This window comes from Atractosteus spatula, chromosome 23 (assembly GCF_055471065.1).
Source record: "Atractosteus spatula isolate fAtrSpa1 chromosome 23, fAtrSpa1.hap1, whole genome shotgun sequence".
Lineage (NCBI taxonomy): Eukaryota > Metazoa > Chordata > Actinopteri > Semionotiformes > Lepisosteidae > Atractosteus > Atractosteus spatula.
Genome location: NC_142728.1, coordinates 7,185,370 through 7,203,922, shown reverse-complemented (window position 1 = coordinate 7,203,922; position 18,553 = coordinate 7,185,370). Strand labels below are relative to the sequence as shown.

At 37.9% G+C, this 18,553-nt stretch overlaps 1 protein-coding gene across 3 annotated transcripts in view; it reads left to right on the top strand.

Moving 5' to 3' along the window:
* Positions 1 to 18,553, top strand: part of LOC148816092 (adenylate kinase isoenzyme 1) — a 54,498-nt gene that overhangs the window by 27,174 nt on the left and 8,771 nt on the right. The window contains exons 6-10 of one of the 3 annotated variants that reach the window (XM_088904649.1): positions 1,758 to 1,949; positions 3,727 to 3,817; positions 6,296 to 6,360; positions 14,271 to 14,310; positions 18,047 to 18,082. In XM_088904649.1, the coding sequence (XP_088760775.1) occupies positions 1,758 to 1,949; positions 3,727 to 3,817; positions 6,296 to 6,360; positions 14,271 to 14,310; positions 18,047 to 18,082 (424 nt within the window). Of the gene's footprint in view, positions 1 to 1,757; positions 1,950 to 3,726; positions 3,818 to 6,295; positions 6,361 to 7,741; positions 7,866 to 14,263; positions 14,311 to 18,046; positions 18,083 to 18,553 lie in introns of those variants that run through there. The other 2 variants (XM_088904648.1, XM_088904647.1) reach the window with 2 other exon arrangements.

Sequence of the window (18,553 nt, the reverse complement as noted above, 5' to 3'; positions counted from 1 at the left end):
TCTGAATACTTATGCAGAAGGCTGATATTTATGTCGCAGTTTTTGAAGTGCTTCCGGAAAACTGGACAACTCAGCATTGATTTTCTTTTCAAAAGATTCTGTTAATAAATACAGTCTCAGTAAAATACATACAAATCTCAGTGGTGTTTTCCTAGTAAAGCATAAATTCATTTTCTCTGTGACTCTCACCTCTGAGCCTTCTTGATTAGTTATCTTATTATCTTTCAGAGAATAGAGTATTCTGCAGCAAGGGTGTTGTGTAGTTTTTAAGCTGGTATTTCTATCATATGCAACCAAATGTGCTATAGAGTTTTGTGATACCTCAGTGCTATGGGCATTCTCTAACGGTATCATTAAAATTGGTGGGTCCAGAACAACAGACACACGAACAAACTATAAGGTACAAACTAGTAAAAGATCCTTTTAGATCTCCTGACTGACTTCATAAAAGTCCCTCACTATAATATTGAGCAGCTAAGCTTTTTACGGACTTCAGAAACATTCAGTCCCTCCATGAGGCTCTTGACAAAAACGATTCCAAACACAGAGGTCTCTGAGACAACTTTCTGTACTTCCAAGGATACACAAAAAGTCACAGTTTCATAGTTCTTTGGATGGTCACTCCTTCTCCCTTTGGTAATTTTGTTATGGTATCAATGGAAGATTATTATTTGTTTTTGTTTTTTTCACTTTTTTATTTTTATTTCTCCCGTTGTTGATTGAACAAGAACCTTGGCTTTCTGCTTTTTAAAGCGTCACCTGACCAACTGTCTTCCAGCAACTAGTCAGGTGACTGAGAACAGCAGCTCAGTCCTCAATGGTTTCTGGGGAAGCTATCTTAGCTGAACCTGGTGTGCTCTTACAGGCTATTGTACATCAGGAGACCTTGAGGTTCTAATGGCCTATAAAATGCTTTACAGGAAACTATTAAGGTTTTATTGCAATCATATGGTTATGCATACATACTGTAGTCAAATAACTTGGACTAGAGGCTGGATCTTTATCTTTTAAGTGTCAAACAGAATATATGCTGTGATCATGTCAATGTGTATCTTCTGTTATCAACCATTACAGTAATACCCTCTCAATATTATTTTTTAACTGAGTAGTTGTTTACTTCAGAACCAAGTCCCTTCATTAATTAGTTGTACTACTGTACGAGTAGTGCTGAGGTACAGACTGGTTTCATATTCAGATTTTTTTTCATGACCTTACTAATTTGTCTTGGATACAGTTAAAGACTTTATATTTATCAATGTTAATATCATGTAATTTTTGTGAATGTAATATAAGTTAAGGGACAGAGAAAATAAATGCTTTCAGTCCATTGAAGCTTACACGCATCCAAATACCTCATTTGACCACTTTTTCAAAGGATGAAGCATGAACAGAATTCACTAGTTGGTTTGATATTCCACTCTTTACTGTAAGTGTGACATACTATAGGCAACCACTATCTTTCTCTTTGTCTATAAAGAGCCCCTGTCAGGCCAGATGAAAACATTGAAATAACAATATGAGAAATAAAAAAAAATGTATGTGTCCAAGAGGGATGTCAGGTTATAAAATGCAGTTCTTTGAAATGAGAAGGTAAAGATTGGGACAAGTAACATTTTGCATTTTATGTAAGTCAGGGACAAAGTCATTGTCAAAACTCTTTAAATCCCATAATACTTTACTTCAGTGTTAAATCAGAGGATATGACCATGTTGATTCTGGGTATATTACGTCTGCTGACATGGTTCTTCTCTTCCCAGATTGGATCACCTGATTTGGTGGTCCTACTTGCGTGCTCCAATCAGCAACTCCGCCAGCGTCTGGAGAAACGAGCTGCCCAGCAGGGACGCCCTGATGACAATGCCCACGCCATTGAGAGACGGCTGGAAACTTTCAAACAAAACATCAACCTCATTGCCAAATACTACCAAGAAAGAGCACTCATTGTGAGGGTAGGAGAACAGTGTTGGGCTGGGTGAATCTTAGTGACATTTTTCTGATTTCATGACCCCCTGTAACAGTATTGACATGCACTTGTCATTAACCTTTACACAAACCTAATTTGGTTCTGTTTTATTTTCTGCAGATTCTAGCTACAGCAGCATCAAACGACTATAGATAACTGTGATATTCAAGAATTCTGATATTTAATTTCTCGATAATCTTGTTTCATTCTTGTTGGAAGGTGTAATCTTTCTTGTTTTTAACTAAACTCAAAGCAAATTATTTTGAAAGGACACACTATATAAGTAATATTTTTATTATTTATTATTGTTGTATTTTTTTGTCTGTTACCCAGACTGTTTTTCAGTCTGTTACCTACCACTTCTATATGAGAAGGTGGTTACAAATCTCTGTATTTCACAAAATAAAGTCTAAAATATTTTTAATAGAAAGTGACAGATAATATAGAGCAGTACGTTTAGAACTGAAAACAATAGGTAGTTCTTTACCATGTTGTTGAAGCCATTACTTGGCCTCTTTCAAGAATCAGCTAGATAAGATCCTCAACTCAGCTCCTGGCAACAAAACAAGCTAGACAGACTGAGCTTCCCCCTCTGGTTTGTAACCTTTCTTATGTATATTTTAAAAAAACAAACATTCTTTAATATAATTATGTGCAATAAGGTTCTGCAAAACTGTGTATTCTGCAAAGCAGCATATTAAATTTGTCATTTCACTTCAATTGGTCTTTTTGGATACTCCAAATTGAATAGGACTCTATCTCTACCTTCTAAAAATGTTTCACAAACCTGAAGAGAATGTCTTTAGCCTAGGAATTCCTTAGAAAGGAAATCTGAGTTTAAAATAACAGATGGCAAACTCTCAAACAAGCTTCTCATACTTAACTAGAATTAGGTCTTCATGTTTGATTTGGAAAATGTCCTCTCACCTGGCATACTTCTTGTCCTCTCTCTATTTCCTACTCCTTCTTAACTCCTAGTGTTTCTCTGCCTCTGCCTACTTGTCTTTTATACTGTGTTTCTGAACTGTTAATAACTCTTAAGGATTTACAAAGAACTTAATTAAGGTTAACCAGACATGCCTTTTTATCAATGTCTCTCAAACCCCTACAGCTCAGAAAACATCTTGTCTTTTATAGTTCAGACATGTCCTTCAAAAGCATTGGATACTTTCATTTAAATCTGGTATTAATTCCATAAGAATGTTAAATTCTTAAATACATTAGACTTTACACTTCAAAATAAAGTAATTGAAGTTCCTTATTTTATTGTGCCCAAACAACTTACCTTCATGTTTTGAATTCAAAGCTTTATCACCCGTCTTGTCAATTCCAGGCAATTTTCTCTCATTTCGTCTGAAAGAGCTCTTTCACTCTTCATTTTCTGCTGAGTGAAGGGGTTTGAGTAGATTTAGAACTTAAAACAATTGAATTTAGAACATGGTACTGTACAGAGAAGTTCTGAAGCTTCACATTTTTGCAAAAGACAATTATTGTTAATTGTGTCAGGATTACTGTATCATACGGAAGAATTCTAACTTGGTGTAAACTCAGTTTTCAATATTTTGCCTTTATAGTCTGTGCTTTTTACTTAAGCCAGGATGTACATCTCTGCCCTTATTTTTCTATTGACTACTTAAGGCAGGGCAATATCACCTATGTTACCCTATGGTACCTGGTTATGCTGCTTTAGGCTGCTAAAGGAATTCTGTGACCCTCTGTACATCTGTTTTTTGTCTCACTGTTTACCTGCTTCACTCTTCCAGATTGATGCTGATCGGGAAGAGGATGATATTTTTGCTGACATAAGTGCAGTAGTGGAGGAGAGGCTGTTTCCCAAGGGCCTGGAGACTGAAGGTCAGAGAGGGGGGTGTAATGCAATGTGCAGGATGTTGACATCATTTCTCCATTTTCTCACACTAATGGGGTTTCTTGTGGGCTGAGCCTCTGTGCCTGTGATGAAGCTGAAAAAACATCTCTTCAGACCACATGCATTTTTCCCTGATTAATAATTACATCATTATGCATGGTAATAAGTGACAAAAACCAGCAATCCAGTGACTTTTTCAACACTCCACTCAGTAGCTCAAAGGAACAACAGCTGATAAGAAACTGAAAGCAAGCAAAGACATATGAGCTACTGTACATGAGGTATACAAATGATTAAGAAGAAACTGAAGAAATGGATATGTGGATTTACTCCAGGCCCTAGAGAACCACAATCCTGCTGAAGACCAATTAGGTCAATAATTAATTCAATTAAGCTATTAAGAGTTCAAGTAGAATGGAAAGAAAAATGTTTGCAGGTCATTGAACAGTAGAGGGAGCTACAGTTCTAGTGGTGGCATCACATTGCCCTCACCTAGAGAGAGTGGCACTGCCCTGTTGATACTTTCTTGCTCCGATTACTGTTATCATTACTGGAAGAAGTCAACACTGGGGGAAAAATACATGTGCTATTATTCTTGCTTCTGGGCCTGTAGGTGTCAAATCATGACAAAAAGATATTGAAACATTTTTAATGTGTAAATTGTAGAGGTTTTTATGTAGCTAAAGCAACTGACAGGCCAATATAAATATCTGTGCTGCTCTCATATAGTTCTTATGAATGCTTACCATGTGTTTTGCAAGTTATAAAGTGCTCTCGTGCTGCAAAAGAGAAAACATTAAATATACTGACACACAAAAGCAACACTCAGCTTTCATCGATTCTTTAAATATGTTAAATGTACTGTAGATATGAAAATACAAAAAATGTAAATAAAAATACAGATTTACAGACAAAATGCTGCTCAAATTAAAACTTTGCAATGTGTTGTGACTATAGACCTGATTAGCCTCTGGCTGTGTTGCTATGGGGAGTTCTGCTATTCTCCCTGTGCATCTACAGCTGGGTTGTAAACCAGGATGACTAGTTGTAACTATTTACTGTTAATGGCACTGGTGAGCTGGTACCACAAAGCTTGTATCAGAATCAGCCCATCAGTTCACAAGAAAGCACTTGACTACAGCCAAAACCCAACACAAGAGGTACTATGACCTCAGGGCTCAGGGTTAGCCCTTTAGACCAGGAGATCAGGTGTGGGTGTTCAGAGGAGCTGGACTGCGCACTGCCTGGGGGAGATGCCCCCTAGTGGAGCTGCAGATTGGAGACTGCATAAGAAGACTGCATGACTGGTATACTGGTGTCCGAAGCCAGGCTGGTCGTGAAGAGGTGTTCAGTGACTTGGGAAGCAGGAGGGGGCAGTGTAGCAGTTGCTGTTTCCCCACTGGGTACTTGACAGGAGACACACTGGGACTGGAGTGCCTGTCAGTTCCATAGGGGAGTTCAGAGTGACTGGGGGTGAAACTGCACTTTAATCTAGGAACGGGGGATATGGATGGGCAAAAGCAGTGAGAAGTACTGTGTTTTCGCCTATATTCCCCAACACTTACTGTAAGAGAAACACTTGGTCCTGCATTTTGTTTCCTCATAATTTGGCCGTTCATTGTGGGATTAGCCCTCCTTGTATTCGTTAAAGGCATTAAAATTTCATTTTCTACGCACCAGTGTTTTTGAAGTTTCCATAACATCACACTACAAAACCGTTATGTCTGTGCCTAGTGAACTACTGAAGTAAACTTTAGACTGTTGCATTTTTATTGTGCATTGGCATACTGTACAGTATGTAGCTTCAATGGTTTATACCTCTGGAGGTATGTGAGTTTTTTATTTGGTCATCAGCCATAATAAGAATATAGTTCAATTCAGAAAAAATACAAGGACTAATTGTAGATTTATCAATTTGGATGATATACAGTATATATACTTTTGTGTGTGTGTCAATATATGGGAAACTGTTATGTATAAAACAAATGGCAGCTTCAAAAACAAAAACAAAATATTAATTATTTTGTTCTCTTGTCAGTATTCTGAAAACACGATACACTCAAGATTTGACAAATCACCTTCTAATTCTTAAACTCATATCATCTGCCCGGCTTGTAGTTAAAAAAATACTTGTGAAAAAATTGCCTTGTTCTTTTTTCGATTATAGAATACCACATATCAAAAAAGTAGTGTAGGCCTGTCCAGTTCTGGTAGGGAGAATACATTTCTGAATTTTCAGTGTTTACAGAATTGTCTGCTCTGTTTCTGGGCAGCTACATGTACTAAATAATAGTTTACTTTGTAGTCATTCTCTCCCGTGAATGAGTGCAGCGCACATTAGACTGTGTTTTTTTCATTATTTCCTACATACTCTAGTGCAATAGCCAAATATAACTTCTCAGCTAGCACATGGAGGTTTCATCCTTTCAGGTGCTGTCGTGTTGTTTTCTGTGTGCCTGGTGCAGGATACACTGACCCTGATCTTCTGGAAGACAACGAAGATGCAGAGCCCTCTAGTGCTGGGGTGGAGGTAAGAATTGCTGCTTATAATAGGAGGAATAACATATATCTTGAATAGATTTGGGGGAAAATATTGATAGATTATTCAATATGCACAGTTTCATTTACTCATATGGTGGAAACATCAGCTCTTGCAGGAGGGATCATTTGACCTTTTGATTTCATCTAATTATTGTTGCTTGTATTGCTAGTTCCCAACTTTAACGTCAATTAAACCATTCCTATGATTTATTTGCATAGCTACATGACATGTATATTGAGAGCATACAGTAAACAAAGCATTTTCACAAAGGAGTTCACATGGATGCTCACACAGGGGTAGAAAGCTGTTTTTAAAGGTAACTGAAAACTGAAGAGGACAAATTTCCCCTTGCCAAATTTAAACACACAAGATCACATTTTCATGATGACTTCCAATTTCTTTCTCTTACCACGTACAAGATGCTCCATTTTTTCTAGCCACAAAATACACTCCTTTTATGTCTTATCTTTAAGTGAAACATAACATTATTATGAAACATATATTTTCCATGCTTATTTGCATTCAGGTTATCCAGTTATTTTTTCACTCTGTGATTTTCAACAAAGGAGTTGTGCAGATGTTCAGTTGCTTTCAGTGAAATTGAAGCACCTTTTGCTCTGGATGAAAACATTTTTGAAAATATCTGTAACTCCCAAATATCGCCTACTGCTCTTTCTAAAAGATTATTCTAATCCTGGTCACACACCACACAATCTGGCTGGGTTTTTTTTTTTCACAAAACTAAAAAGTTACTGGTGTTGTATTGCCAAATTGCGTATTCCCCCTCCTGATGAGATTTTGTCTCATCTTGATGTAGTGTCTGAGGAGCTCTGCACTGCTCGGGTTCACGGTTCCTGGAGTGCAGCTGCTGCAGTCAGAATCAGTATTGTGCAGTGCTTCTCTCAAAGCTCACTGATTCCAGTTTGGAGCCTCTGAGTGTGCGGATCGATGTTCGGAGGGAATGTTACATTTTTTTGATATCGTTCTCTGTTTCTGAAAATTCAAACTAATAAAAAAAACTGGTTTACAAAAAAGACAATCGCTTTTACCTCACAGTTGGAAGCTGTATTTAATTGACTAGTGGGTGCCCATAACGCTGAAGGGAAACAGTCATTTAAAAGTCCCAGTTCAATTCAGAATTATTGCTTCAGTTATCTCACTCGTTATGCAGGAGTCTCCTATCTTTGACTGCCTCCTTGCACTGTGAATGTAACTGTTATGCCTGAGCTGAGGGTAGTTAGCCTTCCTTCAGTGGTACTTAGTGGAAAAGCTGGTTGATATGCAAAGCAGGCATGCAGGAACAGCCTATTCACCAGACAAGGACAGACTCGCACAGCCTCCCCCCTCCTCCCACAATGCAACAGGGCCCGAGTGCTGGAGTTCTATATAAAGCCAGCAGAAAGAAGAGGGAGGGTGCGTGCAGCAGGGAGACAGCTTAGACAGACAAGAACAGCCTCGCTTGCTGGACAGGAGCCGGCACTTCGCAGAGAGGTCAGTACTGAGCAGAGAATAAACAGATAGCGGTGAAGGAGGAAATTCTGTGTCGTAGCTGGCGTATTGTGACTGCACTGAGCTGGGTGTGTGGAGAACTGCAGGGCACTAGGAGGAAGCAAGGAGGGCCTTGTGGCTAACTTAGAGGGACCTGAGCCTCGCTATTGCAGTGGTGTGGAGGGGGTGCAAAATATACCCCCCCACCACCTCCTCCATTCCCATGAAGTCCCTGTCAGCGGTCATTTTCACTGTTTGTGCATGATGGAAAGATGGCAGTGAATAAGCAAGACAGGTGGTCAGCTACTATCTTCAGCTCTGAGAGGCAAAGATAACTATTTGAATCCTTTCAAATTTCTCCCTTGTTCGCCGTTCCTGACAGTAGTAAGAGTATCAGCAGACAAAGAGATCAGCACCAGTTTACTTTGAATTGTGGCTCTGTTCTCTGAGTTATTCCTTGTATACAGTCACTTGACAAACATATTAAAGGGGTAACTAGAGGTACTTTGCAGTGGAATAGCTGCCACTGGCTACTGCTTTCAAATAGCCGGGACCAAAACTGTTGATAAAACCAAATAGTAGTCAACATTAGGATAACCTTCTGAATGTAATTGTATTTTTTATACAGTTATTTCATATTCTATCAAGGTGAATATGCAGTTTCAGAAGGTACTCTGTTGCAAAACTACTTGACATTTTGCAGAAATACAGATTGCAGAATCTGTGACACACGGACTCTTTGCTGGTCTGGACTGAGACACTGACGAAGTTCTTCTGCATATTTTCATTATGGGAAGTTTTGATCAGTGGCCTTTCCCCAGCAGGCACAAAAAGTCCATAACATCACCTCTGACAGGAAAGAGAACAATATTGAGAAGATTAACCTGTTTGCAGACCTTTTTACACACCTGGATGCACAGTTTCAAGTCTACAAGGCATCTCGTTTATTTATTTTTTATAGCCTCTCTATCTTGATAAGTATTTTTAATTGCACTTATGCATATGACAAATAAACTGAACTGTATGATTTCTAAATACACAAAACTAGAACTAGAATTAATTACTATTTGCATATGGAAAAATGCTTTTTATTCTTTTATTTTATCAGGTAAGCCAGTTAAGAACAAATTCTCATTTGCAATGATTGCCTGCAGAACCAGTTATGTACAGTAGCAGGGCATTAAGATTTTTATACAGTACATGCCCTGCTCCAGGTCCCTAACTACTGCTCCACTTTGCTACCTTACAAATCTTGTCTACACTTCACATTGCAAAACTCAGAGATAATTGCATAAGAATGTTACATGACAAGAATTACTTCTTCTATTGGTAGAAGCCCTAGAAGGAAGGGTTAGTAAGTAAATTAATCTCTCCTTAGAGTGCTGTGTGCACAACTGCAAATGAGCTTTTAAAAGTTCCCAATATGTTTGTGTACTGAGTGACATGGAATGTGCATATATGTGTGATAGGTTTTGATGAGATTTATCTTGTATTACACTTCCACCCTGGGTAAGTGGTCACATTTGCAGAATTTGTGAGTGTTATACTGTGCATGTGAAAGAAACACATCCACTGTATCACATCTGAAGCAAAGCCTGCAACTGTCTCTTCACCCAAGAGTGTGAGAGTATGTACAGTATGCAGCATATATACAAAATGATTCTAAATACCAAAAGGTTTCCACCTCAAAATCTAAAATTGTAGTAACATGTGGTTCACTTGTCCAGTAATTGAATACTCTTTCCAGTGCAGGGGACATCCTGGCTTTAATCCATCATACAGAAAAATTGTACTTTTTGGCAGTTAAAAAACTTTTAACATTGGAAAGTTCACAAAAACGCGAGATTAATTGTTCATATATTGCAATTAAGTTTGAAAATAGACCTCAAACCTTTCCATATACCAGCCCTAGGGACTAGGTCATACTATCAGAGTCAGTTTATATGGGTGACATGTTTAGAATGCCAATGGGTTGTCTGTCTCTGGTTAGGATGCCTTAATTGGAGAAGCCATTCAGCCACAGTGAAGCCCAATCCTGACTCAGGGCTTTGGGTGACATTTACTTGGAAAGGGCAAAGGTCACTAGGCACAAAGAGAGCACTTGTGAGCAAGGGACACAAAGTGAAATGTGGGACTTAGATTTATTTGTGCAAAACTGCCCCTTAAACCTGGCAGTTATAAATAATGAATAACTCTTTTAATAAAACTTATTGCTTTATTCTCATTTGTTTTATTTTAAAATATGATATTATTATAATAGTATCTTTAGATATTTATGCTTTTCTTCTGAAATGATCCACTGCATTCAACATAAAATGTACGGGTATTTCTTTTGAGCTTTATTTAATAATATTGTTAATAAATGGTGTGTGCTTTCTTAACAGTGTGATGCAGAGCAAGTTTGCCACACTCCTGCACTTTTTAACCACAATGAGTCAGCTTGAGAGCCTAGAATGACTTGTTTACTATTAGATAACTGCCAACAACACCAACTTTGGACAGCATTAGCTAGTTATCATGGTAATCCTTTATAGATTTTTTTTAAGGTTACAGCAAATACTACTTTGATAAAGCAGCAGTGTCTTTTATACAAATCTGACACTTTTAAAGTAGAAAGGAAGTTATACTTTATTTGTAGGTATGGTATATACTGTAGTTATACTCACACCATATCAGTTATTTTCCATGGATAAAACTATTAGTTGACTTCATGTGCATTTGTAGAATTCTTATCAAAACCTGTAGTGTGGTCAAGGGTGCCAACTTGAATTAGAACTAAAAATAATTCCTTACATTGTTATAATGCTTTTGGTATGGTATATACTGTAGTTAAACTCACACCATATCAGTTATTTTCCGTGGATAAAACTATTAGTTGACTTCATGTGCATTTGTAGAAATCTTATCAAAACCTGTAGTGTGGTCAAGGATGCCAACTTGAATTAGAAATAAAAATAATTCCTTACATTGTTATAGTGCTTTTCCAAAGGACACTAAAGTGCATTCTTTAGAAATAGGAGGAGGCCTACATCATTCACAGCCACCTTCCTGGGCGACCTGCAACACCCGGCAGTCAGGTGGCGAAGAGAGGAATTGAATTTCTTCTCCAGTTAAATTCAAGGGGAACTTTAAGGAAATTAGATTGTACAAGCACAAGAACAGAAGGTTATGGGGGAAAGAGAAGAGGTCAGAGTGGAAATTAGCCAGGTCACCAGGGATAAGACTCCTACTCTTATAAACCATGCCATGGATTCTTTAATGGCCAAAGAGCAAGGATCTTGGTTTAAAGTCTTGTTCGAAGGATGGCACTGTCCCAGGGCACAGTGTCGCAAACAGGACATTAGGTTTGAAATTCTGTTCCAGAGAAAAGAGTGCTTCTTGCTAGTCCACTAACACCATTCCCAGCAACATGGTTTTCCTGGGAGTGCTTCCATCCCAGTATTAACCAGTCCCATCTTTGCCTCTGAGATCTCAGGCTACGAGTACTAAAGTTAATGCCAAAAAGCTGCAACCTCATCAGCTAGCTGATTTTGAGATAATATGTAAAAATATTCCAGCACAGCTGCTTGCATTTTAAAGAGCTTCCCCTATTAGCAAAGAAGGTTTATCTACTGTACTTGCCTGTTATAAAAATACACAACATGAATCCCATGAAAATAGAGAATGCTGGCATGTAATAAAATAAAGTAAGAATATAAGAAAGTTTACAAATTAGAGGAGCTCAATTGGCTCATCTAGCTTGTTTGGTAGTTGGAAGCTTAGTGATCCAGCTATTGTATGCTGACATTTCTTGAAAGAAACCAGAGTATTGGTTTTAACAACATGGATGGGTAGCTTGTTCCATACTCTGGCCACACTTTGGATAAAGAATTGTAAGTAAGAATCATTGCATCCATTGAACGTCAACATTAAACATTTTACATACTGTACACTATATATAGAAGTAGTATTGCTCACACCTGAAGAAGGCTCCACGGCCGAAACGTTGTGTTCTCTTTCTTCTTTTTTTCAGCATGGAATAAACCTACAGTATTACTTGTTCTTTTGCAGCCTACGCATGCTGACGCAGCTACCCACCTGAACATATCTAGAAGTCTATGATTATGCCATTTTTTCCCATTATGAAAGTCTAGAATAAATATCAAAATCTTCTGATTTCTTATTTAAAAGCCCAATACAGTCCATTGTAATGTTCACCTTGAAACCACACTTCTTATTATTACTCTCTCTGTTATTATTGCTGTACAGCAGGTACTTTAAACTTTTTATTGTGTCGTGTTCTTCACAAAATAAATTGAATTATTCTGGAAAAATAGGGTTTTAAAAACCAGTGGCTAGTTTTCAAAAGATCACCTAGTTTTGGCACTGTCTGCTCAGGTACAGGAAAACAGCCATGAAAGACTGCCTTTCATTTTGAAGGCTGCGAGTTCAAATCCTGGTTTTCAGGATTGTTTCAGTAAGATTCTTAATTTCATAAAGGGGCAGAAATGTGACTGTCTTTGTATAAAAGGTTCAGTCAAATAAATACTAATGATACTTATACTAGAATTTGTCTCTGTTTCCTATTATTCAGGGGATAGAGGATGCTGCATTTTTGTTGAAGATCAAGTAGGATGGTGCTCTTTTTTAGAGTTTTCACAACTGGCTGTGCTGCTCTTTCACTGTGTTCAGACAGGCTGAGGCTTGTATAGTACTGTGTGTAGGGATATCAGCTGAATCAGCTGGCCAGGCTGGGCTTACATATCTCTGGTTCCAGTTCCAGCATTCCTGAGACACCCTACTACTGTTACAGTTGTTACAGATTCTGTTCCTTCTACACTGAATGCTGGAAAAGCAGCAGTGAAATCATTTCTCTTTGTTCTTATCATTCATATCTTTCACTTTTTATACAATTAAGGGAATGGTCCTCTCTTGAAAAGACAGACAAGTTTAATATCCTGTAGCAAACAATTTTAATTGTAAAATACAATACCAAGTGAGCCTACACTAATTCTTTGTACCGTATACAATGTGCTAGACTTCCCAAATGAATACTGAACCTGTATATTATTTGATCTGCAGTATGTGCAAACACACATTTGTACATCTTATTCTGAAAACTCTTTCAAAATGTTGTGATCCCCAGTGGCACCAAAAGCTTGTGCTCTCTCAGATGTATCTCTGTTTAGTTTGTTATGAATTAATTGAAAGGTCAGCATGTACATAATGTAATAAACACAGTTTAGTGGCAGACATTCAACACATCCTTTGTCATTTCTAGTAAACTGATCATGAATATGATTGTTAGGAACCTGCTAGTATGCAAACATCCTTTTTTCATGTTAGAAAGACTGCAAGAAAAAGTGCTAAAATATATTTTATTTTCTTGTTGATACTTATGGTGATTTAGGCTTCTTTGAGTGCAGCATTTAACAACTAACACTCCTAGCCAGTTCATTGCCTTAGTTATTGGATGAAAACGAAAACAGCAAATTCCCTGCTGTAAATAAGGTTCGTGAGCAACAGAGCACAGCCAAACTGAAATCATCAATTATTGAAAAGAAAAAAACAGGATTGCATTTAACTATTTTTACTGCAAACACACTTGTCCCTTAGAAAACAGCTGCTCCTTCACACTAATAAAAGCGTTTCCTTAGATATCATTCTAGGAATGTTTGTCTTGGTCAGTGCAGGTCGAGTGCTATTCAAAATAAGACACAAACTGGAGCTGCTCATGTGCACTGACACCTAAGTCGCATCCTTAAGGTCAAACATAAAAACAAATTTTCTGAAATTCCTTTTTCATTGTTGATTGGCTAAAAATTTTATGTTATCATTTTTTCCTGAATGCAAGTTATAAACGTTTTACAAGAAACTTTGCAATGTGAGTAAATATTATGCTCTCTTGTTGATAAACCTGTTAATTTTGGTAATTCATGGTGATGGGGTTCTCGGAATAAAATATTGAATAAATTATCATGTAAATTTCTAAGTTTGGTTGGAAAGCAGTGAAGTCCATTTTGTTAGACAACAGTTACATATATAGGCTTAAATTAGATTGCAATAATTACACAATTATTAATATGGAGTCAGGGAACGCCCAGTTTAACCTGTTTGTCTGCTCTGACTGTTGTCTTACTTGTAGAACAAAAGGGAATACAGCATAGTAAAAAAAAAAACAGAACCACTCTGTGAAATTATTTTTTTTTCCATGGCAGATCCTGGTAAGGGTGACTTAAAATGAAGTCCCACTCTGCCAAAGAGTGATCTTATCGAAATCACCATCTTGATATTGTGCACTTTGGTAGCTCCAGTAGCACAAGGTTATTAACAGAATGTTAAACTCCACTGAACCAATAATGTAAAGTGGTTTGAAATAAGCGAGACAACATGCATATAATATTCCTTTTCTTTGTTTCTTGGTTTGGCAGGTCGAAGGATTTCAGTACACTGAACACATCACCATGGCAGGTAATACATTTGCCCACTTAACCATTTTGTATCTTGAAAGAATAAATGTGACTGTGAAGCCTTGCTGTATATAACTTGGAGGTGAGAGCAGTGAATTGAGCACTTTATTACACTACTATAATAAAGCACTATCTACAGACACAGAACTTGCATGATGACTTTTCTCCTCATTCATACACGTGTCTATTTACCAAAGGACAGATCTGGATTATTTGTTTTACATTGGAAAAGATCTTAGTCGTTGCACATTAATCAGGCTGCAGACAAAGGCAGCAGAATTAAAAGAGTTAGAAGAGAAGCATTTTGTAAGTAGAAAGCACAGTAAAAACTTCCAGATCTCAGGCAGGAAGAGTTCACAATTTACCCTCCTTGCTCTGCTTTTTTCATTAGTACTGTAGTTACAGGACACTGACATCTTTACATTACAAGTTGTGGCATGTTCTAGGACTTTCTGTGTCTTCTCTTTAGAACCTTCTTTCTGCCTAGGAGTTTCACTGTGTGGCTATTTCAGCTGCAAGGTCCGTGTCTTATCTGTAGGTCATTTAAGGCTGAGCTAAATCTGTTATTCAGCCTAGAAGTGTCAATCTTCATTACTGCTAGGAGCTGTAACAGCCATGCAAATACTGACACATTACTTCACCTTAAGAAAGCACATTTGACTTCACTTCTCAAACAAACCCAGATATGAAGGAACAAGTAAAGATTTATTCCAAGCTGAAAAGAGAAACACAACATTTCGGCTGTGGAGCCTTCTTCAGGTGTCAGTAAAAATAATTGAAATAACTGTTGTCCTAAATATCATTTCTGTCCTAAAACATAGCCATGCCATCAAAAATTGTCTACGTTTTGTGGGAATCATAACCCTAACCCTAGCTCAGGGTTTGGCTTACTGTAGGTTAGGGTTAGGGTTCAGGGTTTTGTCAAAGACCACAATCTTCCATTCATTGGATTGGAGAATTTAATTCACTGAATCAAAATATTTGTCTGAAAAGCCTAAGCAACCTCACCAAAACAAAGAGAATGTATCAAGAATGGTAACATTAATTTTTGACAAGTGTTCTTTTATTGGAAATTTTGTGTTGAATGGAGTCCTAAATGAGTAAGGGTTCGGGCTTAAATGGCGTTAAGAGTCAGAAACACCTCATACATTTTGGCTTTATTTGTTAATATGCCTATACTTACAGTAATGTACTTACTTTACTGTATCTAGGGCTATTTTACACCATACTGTATGTTTCTATTACACTATTATTACTGTTATTACAAGGCCCGACTTCTTTCTCCCACTTAACTTCACCTGAAGAAGGCTCCACAGCCGAAACATTGTGTTTCCTTTCTTCTCTTTTCAGCATGGAATAAACCTTTACTTGTTCCTTTGCAGCCTACACATGCTGACACAACTACTTACTTGAACTACTCAAACCCAGATATGCTTGGCTAATAAAAATGTAAATCTGATAGTGACACTGGGTTGCCATGTTCTGGTTCCCCTGCAATGTCATTTTAGTTTGCTGGAAATTCTAGCTACCTTATACATGTTAGAAGTAAGATAGTGCCACCCTAATACTGATCCCTGTATGAAATTAGTATAAACTGAACCAGATGTGTGTGCTCTTTAAGAAATGAATTGCTGTTTCAATACTGGTGTAACTGGGGTAAGGTTCAGTTCAGAATAAAGCACTCTAATGAAACCATAGTTAAAACTTTATTGTCTGCACATAACTGTAAAGCTCTTTGGATCAAAACAACTGACTAAAGAAAAAGCATCACAAGTAGTGGTCATTATACCCAGCATAGCTTAGATGTCAACCTTAGTTACCTTTTGAATTAATAAATATATTTAGACAGAAATGGAAAGGCTGACCTGAAATAATTATAGATAAAAAACTTTTGTTTCTGTGTGGTGGCATGGTAGCACAGTTGTTAGCACTGTTTGCATCAGATTCCTCTGGGTGCTCTGGCTTCCTCCCACAGCCCCAAGACAGGTAAACTGGCCCTGGCGTGTGTGTGCCCAGTGATGAGCTGGCATCCTGTCCAGGGTGTACCTGTTGCTTGCCAGGATAGGCACTGGCTGCCTTATCACCCTGAGTTGGAAGACGTGGTTAGAAAATGAATAGGTGTTGTTTCTGTGTTTCCTGCAGCTGTCAACACAAGTAGCTTTGTCACAGCGCCCCCTCCTGGTAGTGGGCTGTGTACCATCTACCATCTAGCTCAGTGGTGAGGTCAGGGTTGAAAACACATGACCAGGTCAGGCCTCGCTTGGTCACACAATACACTCTTCTGCTTCTGTTCGATAATTAATCTGGAGCCAGCACAGCAGCCTTGCCTCTCAGTCTCCACCAATGCGAAGTGTAAATATTTAATTAGCACTCTGGTGTTGCTGTCCATGGAAATGGAACAACAGCTACAGTACGTAGCACATTTTAAATGATTCTTTTGTGTGAAGAATGGCCTTAAAGGTCAATATTCTCCAAGTCCCTCGAAGTGCTCTTACTAGAGCTGTACTGTGTTTTGCCTGGCAGTGTGGTATGGGCAGCCCAACAGAAAAAGCAGAAAAGACTACACATCCTCCATAAAAATGTAGGGCTGATCTTTAATTAGGCCTTCCACCATTTAAGCATACAGTGGAGAGAAGGGTGTGGTGTTGCGAAGGGGAGGTATTATTAGACACACAGTACCTACTATGGTATGTACTGGGGACGCCTATAATTACCTCCCAAGGCTGTGGCGTTGAATTTCAGGATATGCAGTGTACTGGAGCTGTCTGAGATTTATGTGCAAGACAGTCATTTTAAAATAAGATGCCAGTACAGCAAAGCCATTGAACAAATTCCACATAGTGAAACCTGGTACAGAAGTTTTGACAAAAATTCAGGTTTTAAACCTGATATATATATATATCATTTAATTGTTCATTAGGTCCACTAAATATACTGGATTTTTTAAACCTGCATTTTGAAATTAATTATATAGGATTGCAAAATAACAGAAGAAATCTCTTCCTGTAGTAATCATTTGATTTAATTGTTAACTAGGCAGTGATTCCTTCATTAAGACACTTTTTTTCAAAATACCCTGTGATAACAAGGCAGTGAAATTTTATGCTTTAAATTAACTATGAACAAAATAAACAATTAGATTTCTAAAAAGGCTAACTTCACTTTAATATATTGGTTAAAACAGAGTTTAAACAACCTTCCAAAGAACATACAAGGCGAAGCTGAGCTGCCAAAAGTGCTTTCTTTGAAGTGGTCTGGGGCTGGCAGTTAGGCTAGCAACAGTTACCATGGCAACATAATGTATGTTTAACTGGCCACAGAAAGAGGGAGAAAAGTTAAGGGAAGTGAGAGCAGCACTTTAACAAAGCGTGTTTAAAAGAAAAAAAACTCGGTCAGGGGGACAGAAGGGATCTAGAAGAAGACGAAGACAGAAACGAGTGCAATGGGAAGCAGTTGTTCCTCTGAGCAGGCCACCGGAGTGCGGCTCAGCTCTCAGCCAGGTACTGTCAGGAGTGGGAGTGCTGGGATTGAGTTAGTCACATTCCTGCTGCCAACAAGGCCTTGCTGCTATTCACTGTCAGGGTGAGATCCACTTGTCTTTCCTAGTGGCATACTAAAAAAGTCACTGTCAAAAGGCAGTGCTTTTGTCTTTAAACCTTAACTACAGTATGTGAAGTTGAGTGTTGCTTGGGCAGAAATTGCATCTTAGTTATGTTTTGTTCTGTGCTTTCCTTTAGATAAACTGAAGGACAGCAAGATCATCTTTGTTGTTGGTAAGTCTGGACATTTTCATAATCTTCCTTCTTCATCCAATGTAACCCATCTTTGGGCAGACTCTATAGGCAGTCTCACTTTACATAGACTAAATGAGAGATTTAAATTAACCTAAGGTTTAGGAGAAGCAATAGTAAATTCCCTGTTCTCAACACTGATATAATTAATTAAACTGTACAGAAGATGCAAAGATTCCACTAAAAGTTTTGTAAATCTGCATGCCAATCTGTACCCCAATTGTATTTTGCATGCTATAACCACAAATATACATATTGGTGATAAAGAGAGGCAGGTTTATTTTTACACTGATTTATTAAAGGTGGTATTTTTAATATGTAGTACACTTTAAAATCATGGCAGATATTGTGAAGAGTTTCACTGCTTGAGCATCTGTAGCACAACAAACCACTGTCAAAAAGAGCTAACAAAGCAAACTTAATGTGGCAAAGTTCTGAAAATGTGGACTTTAA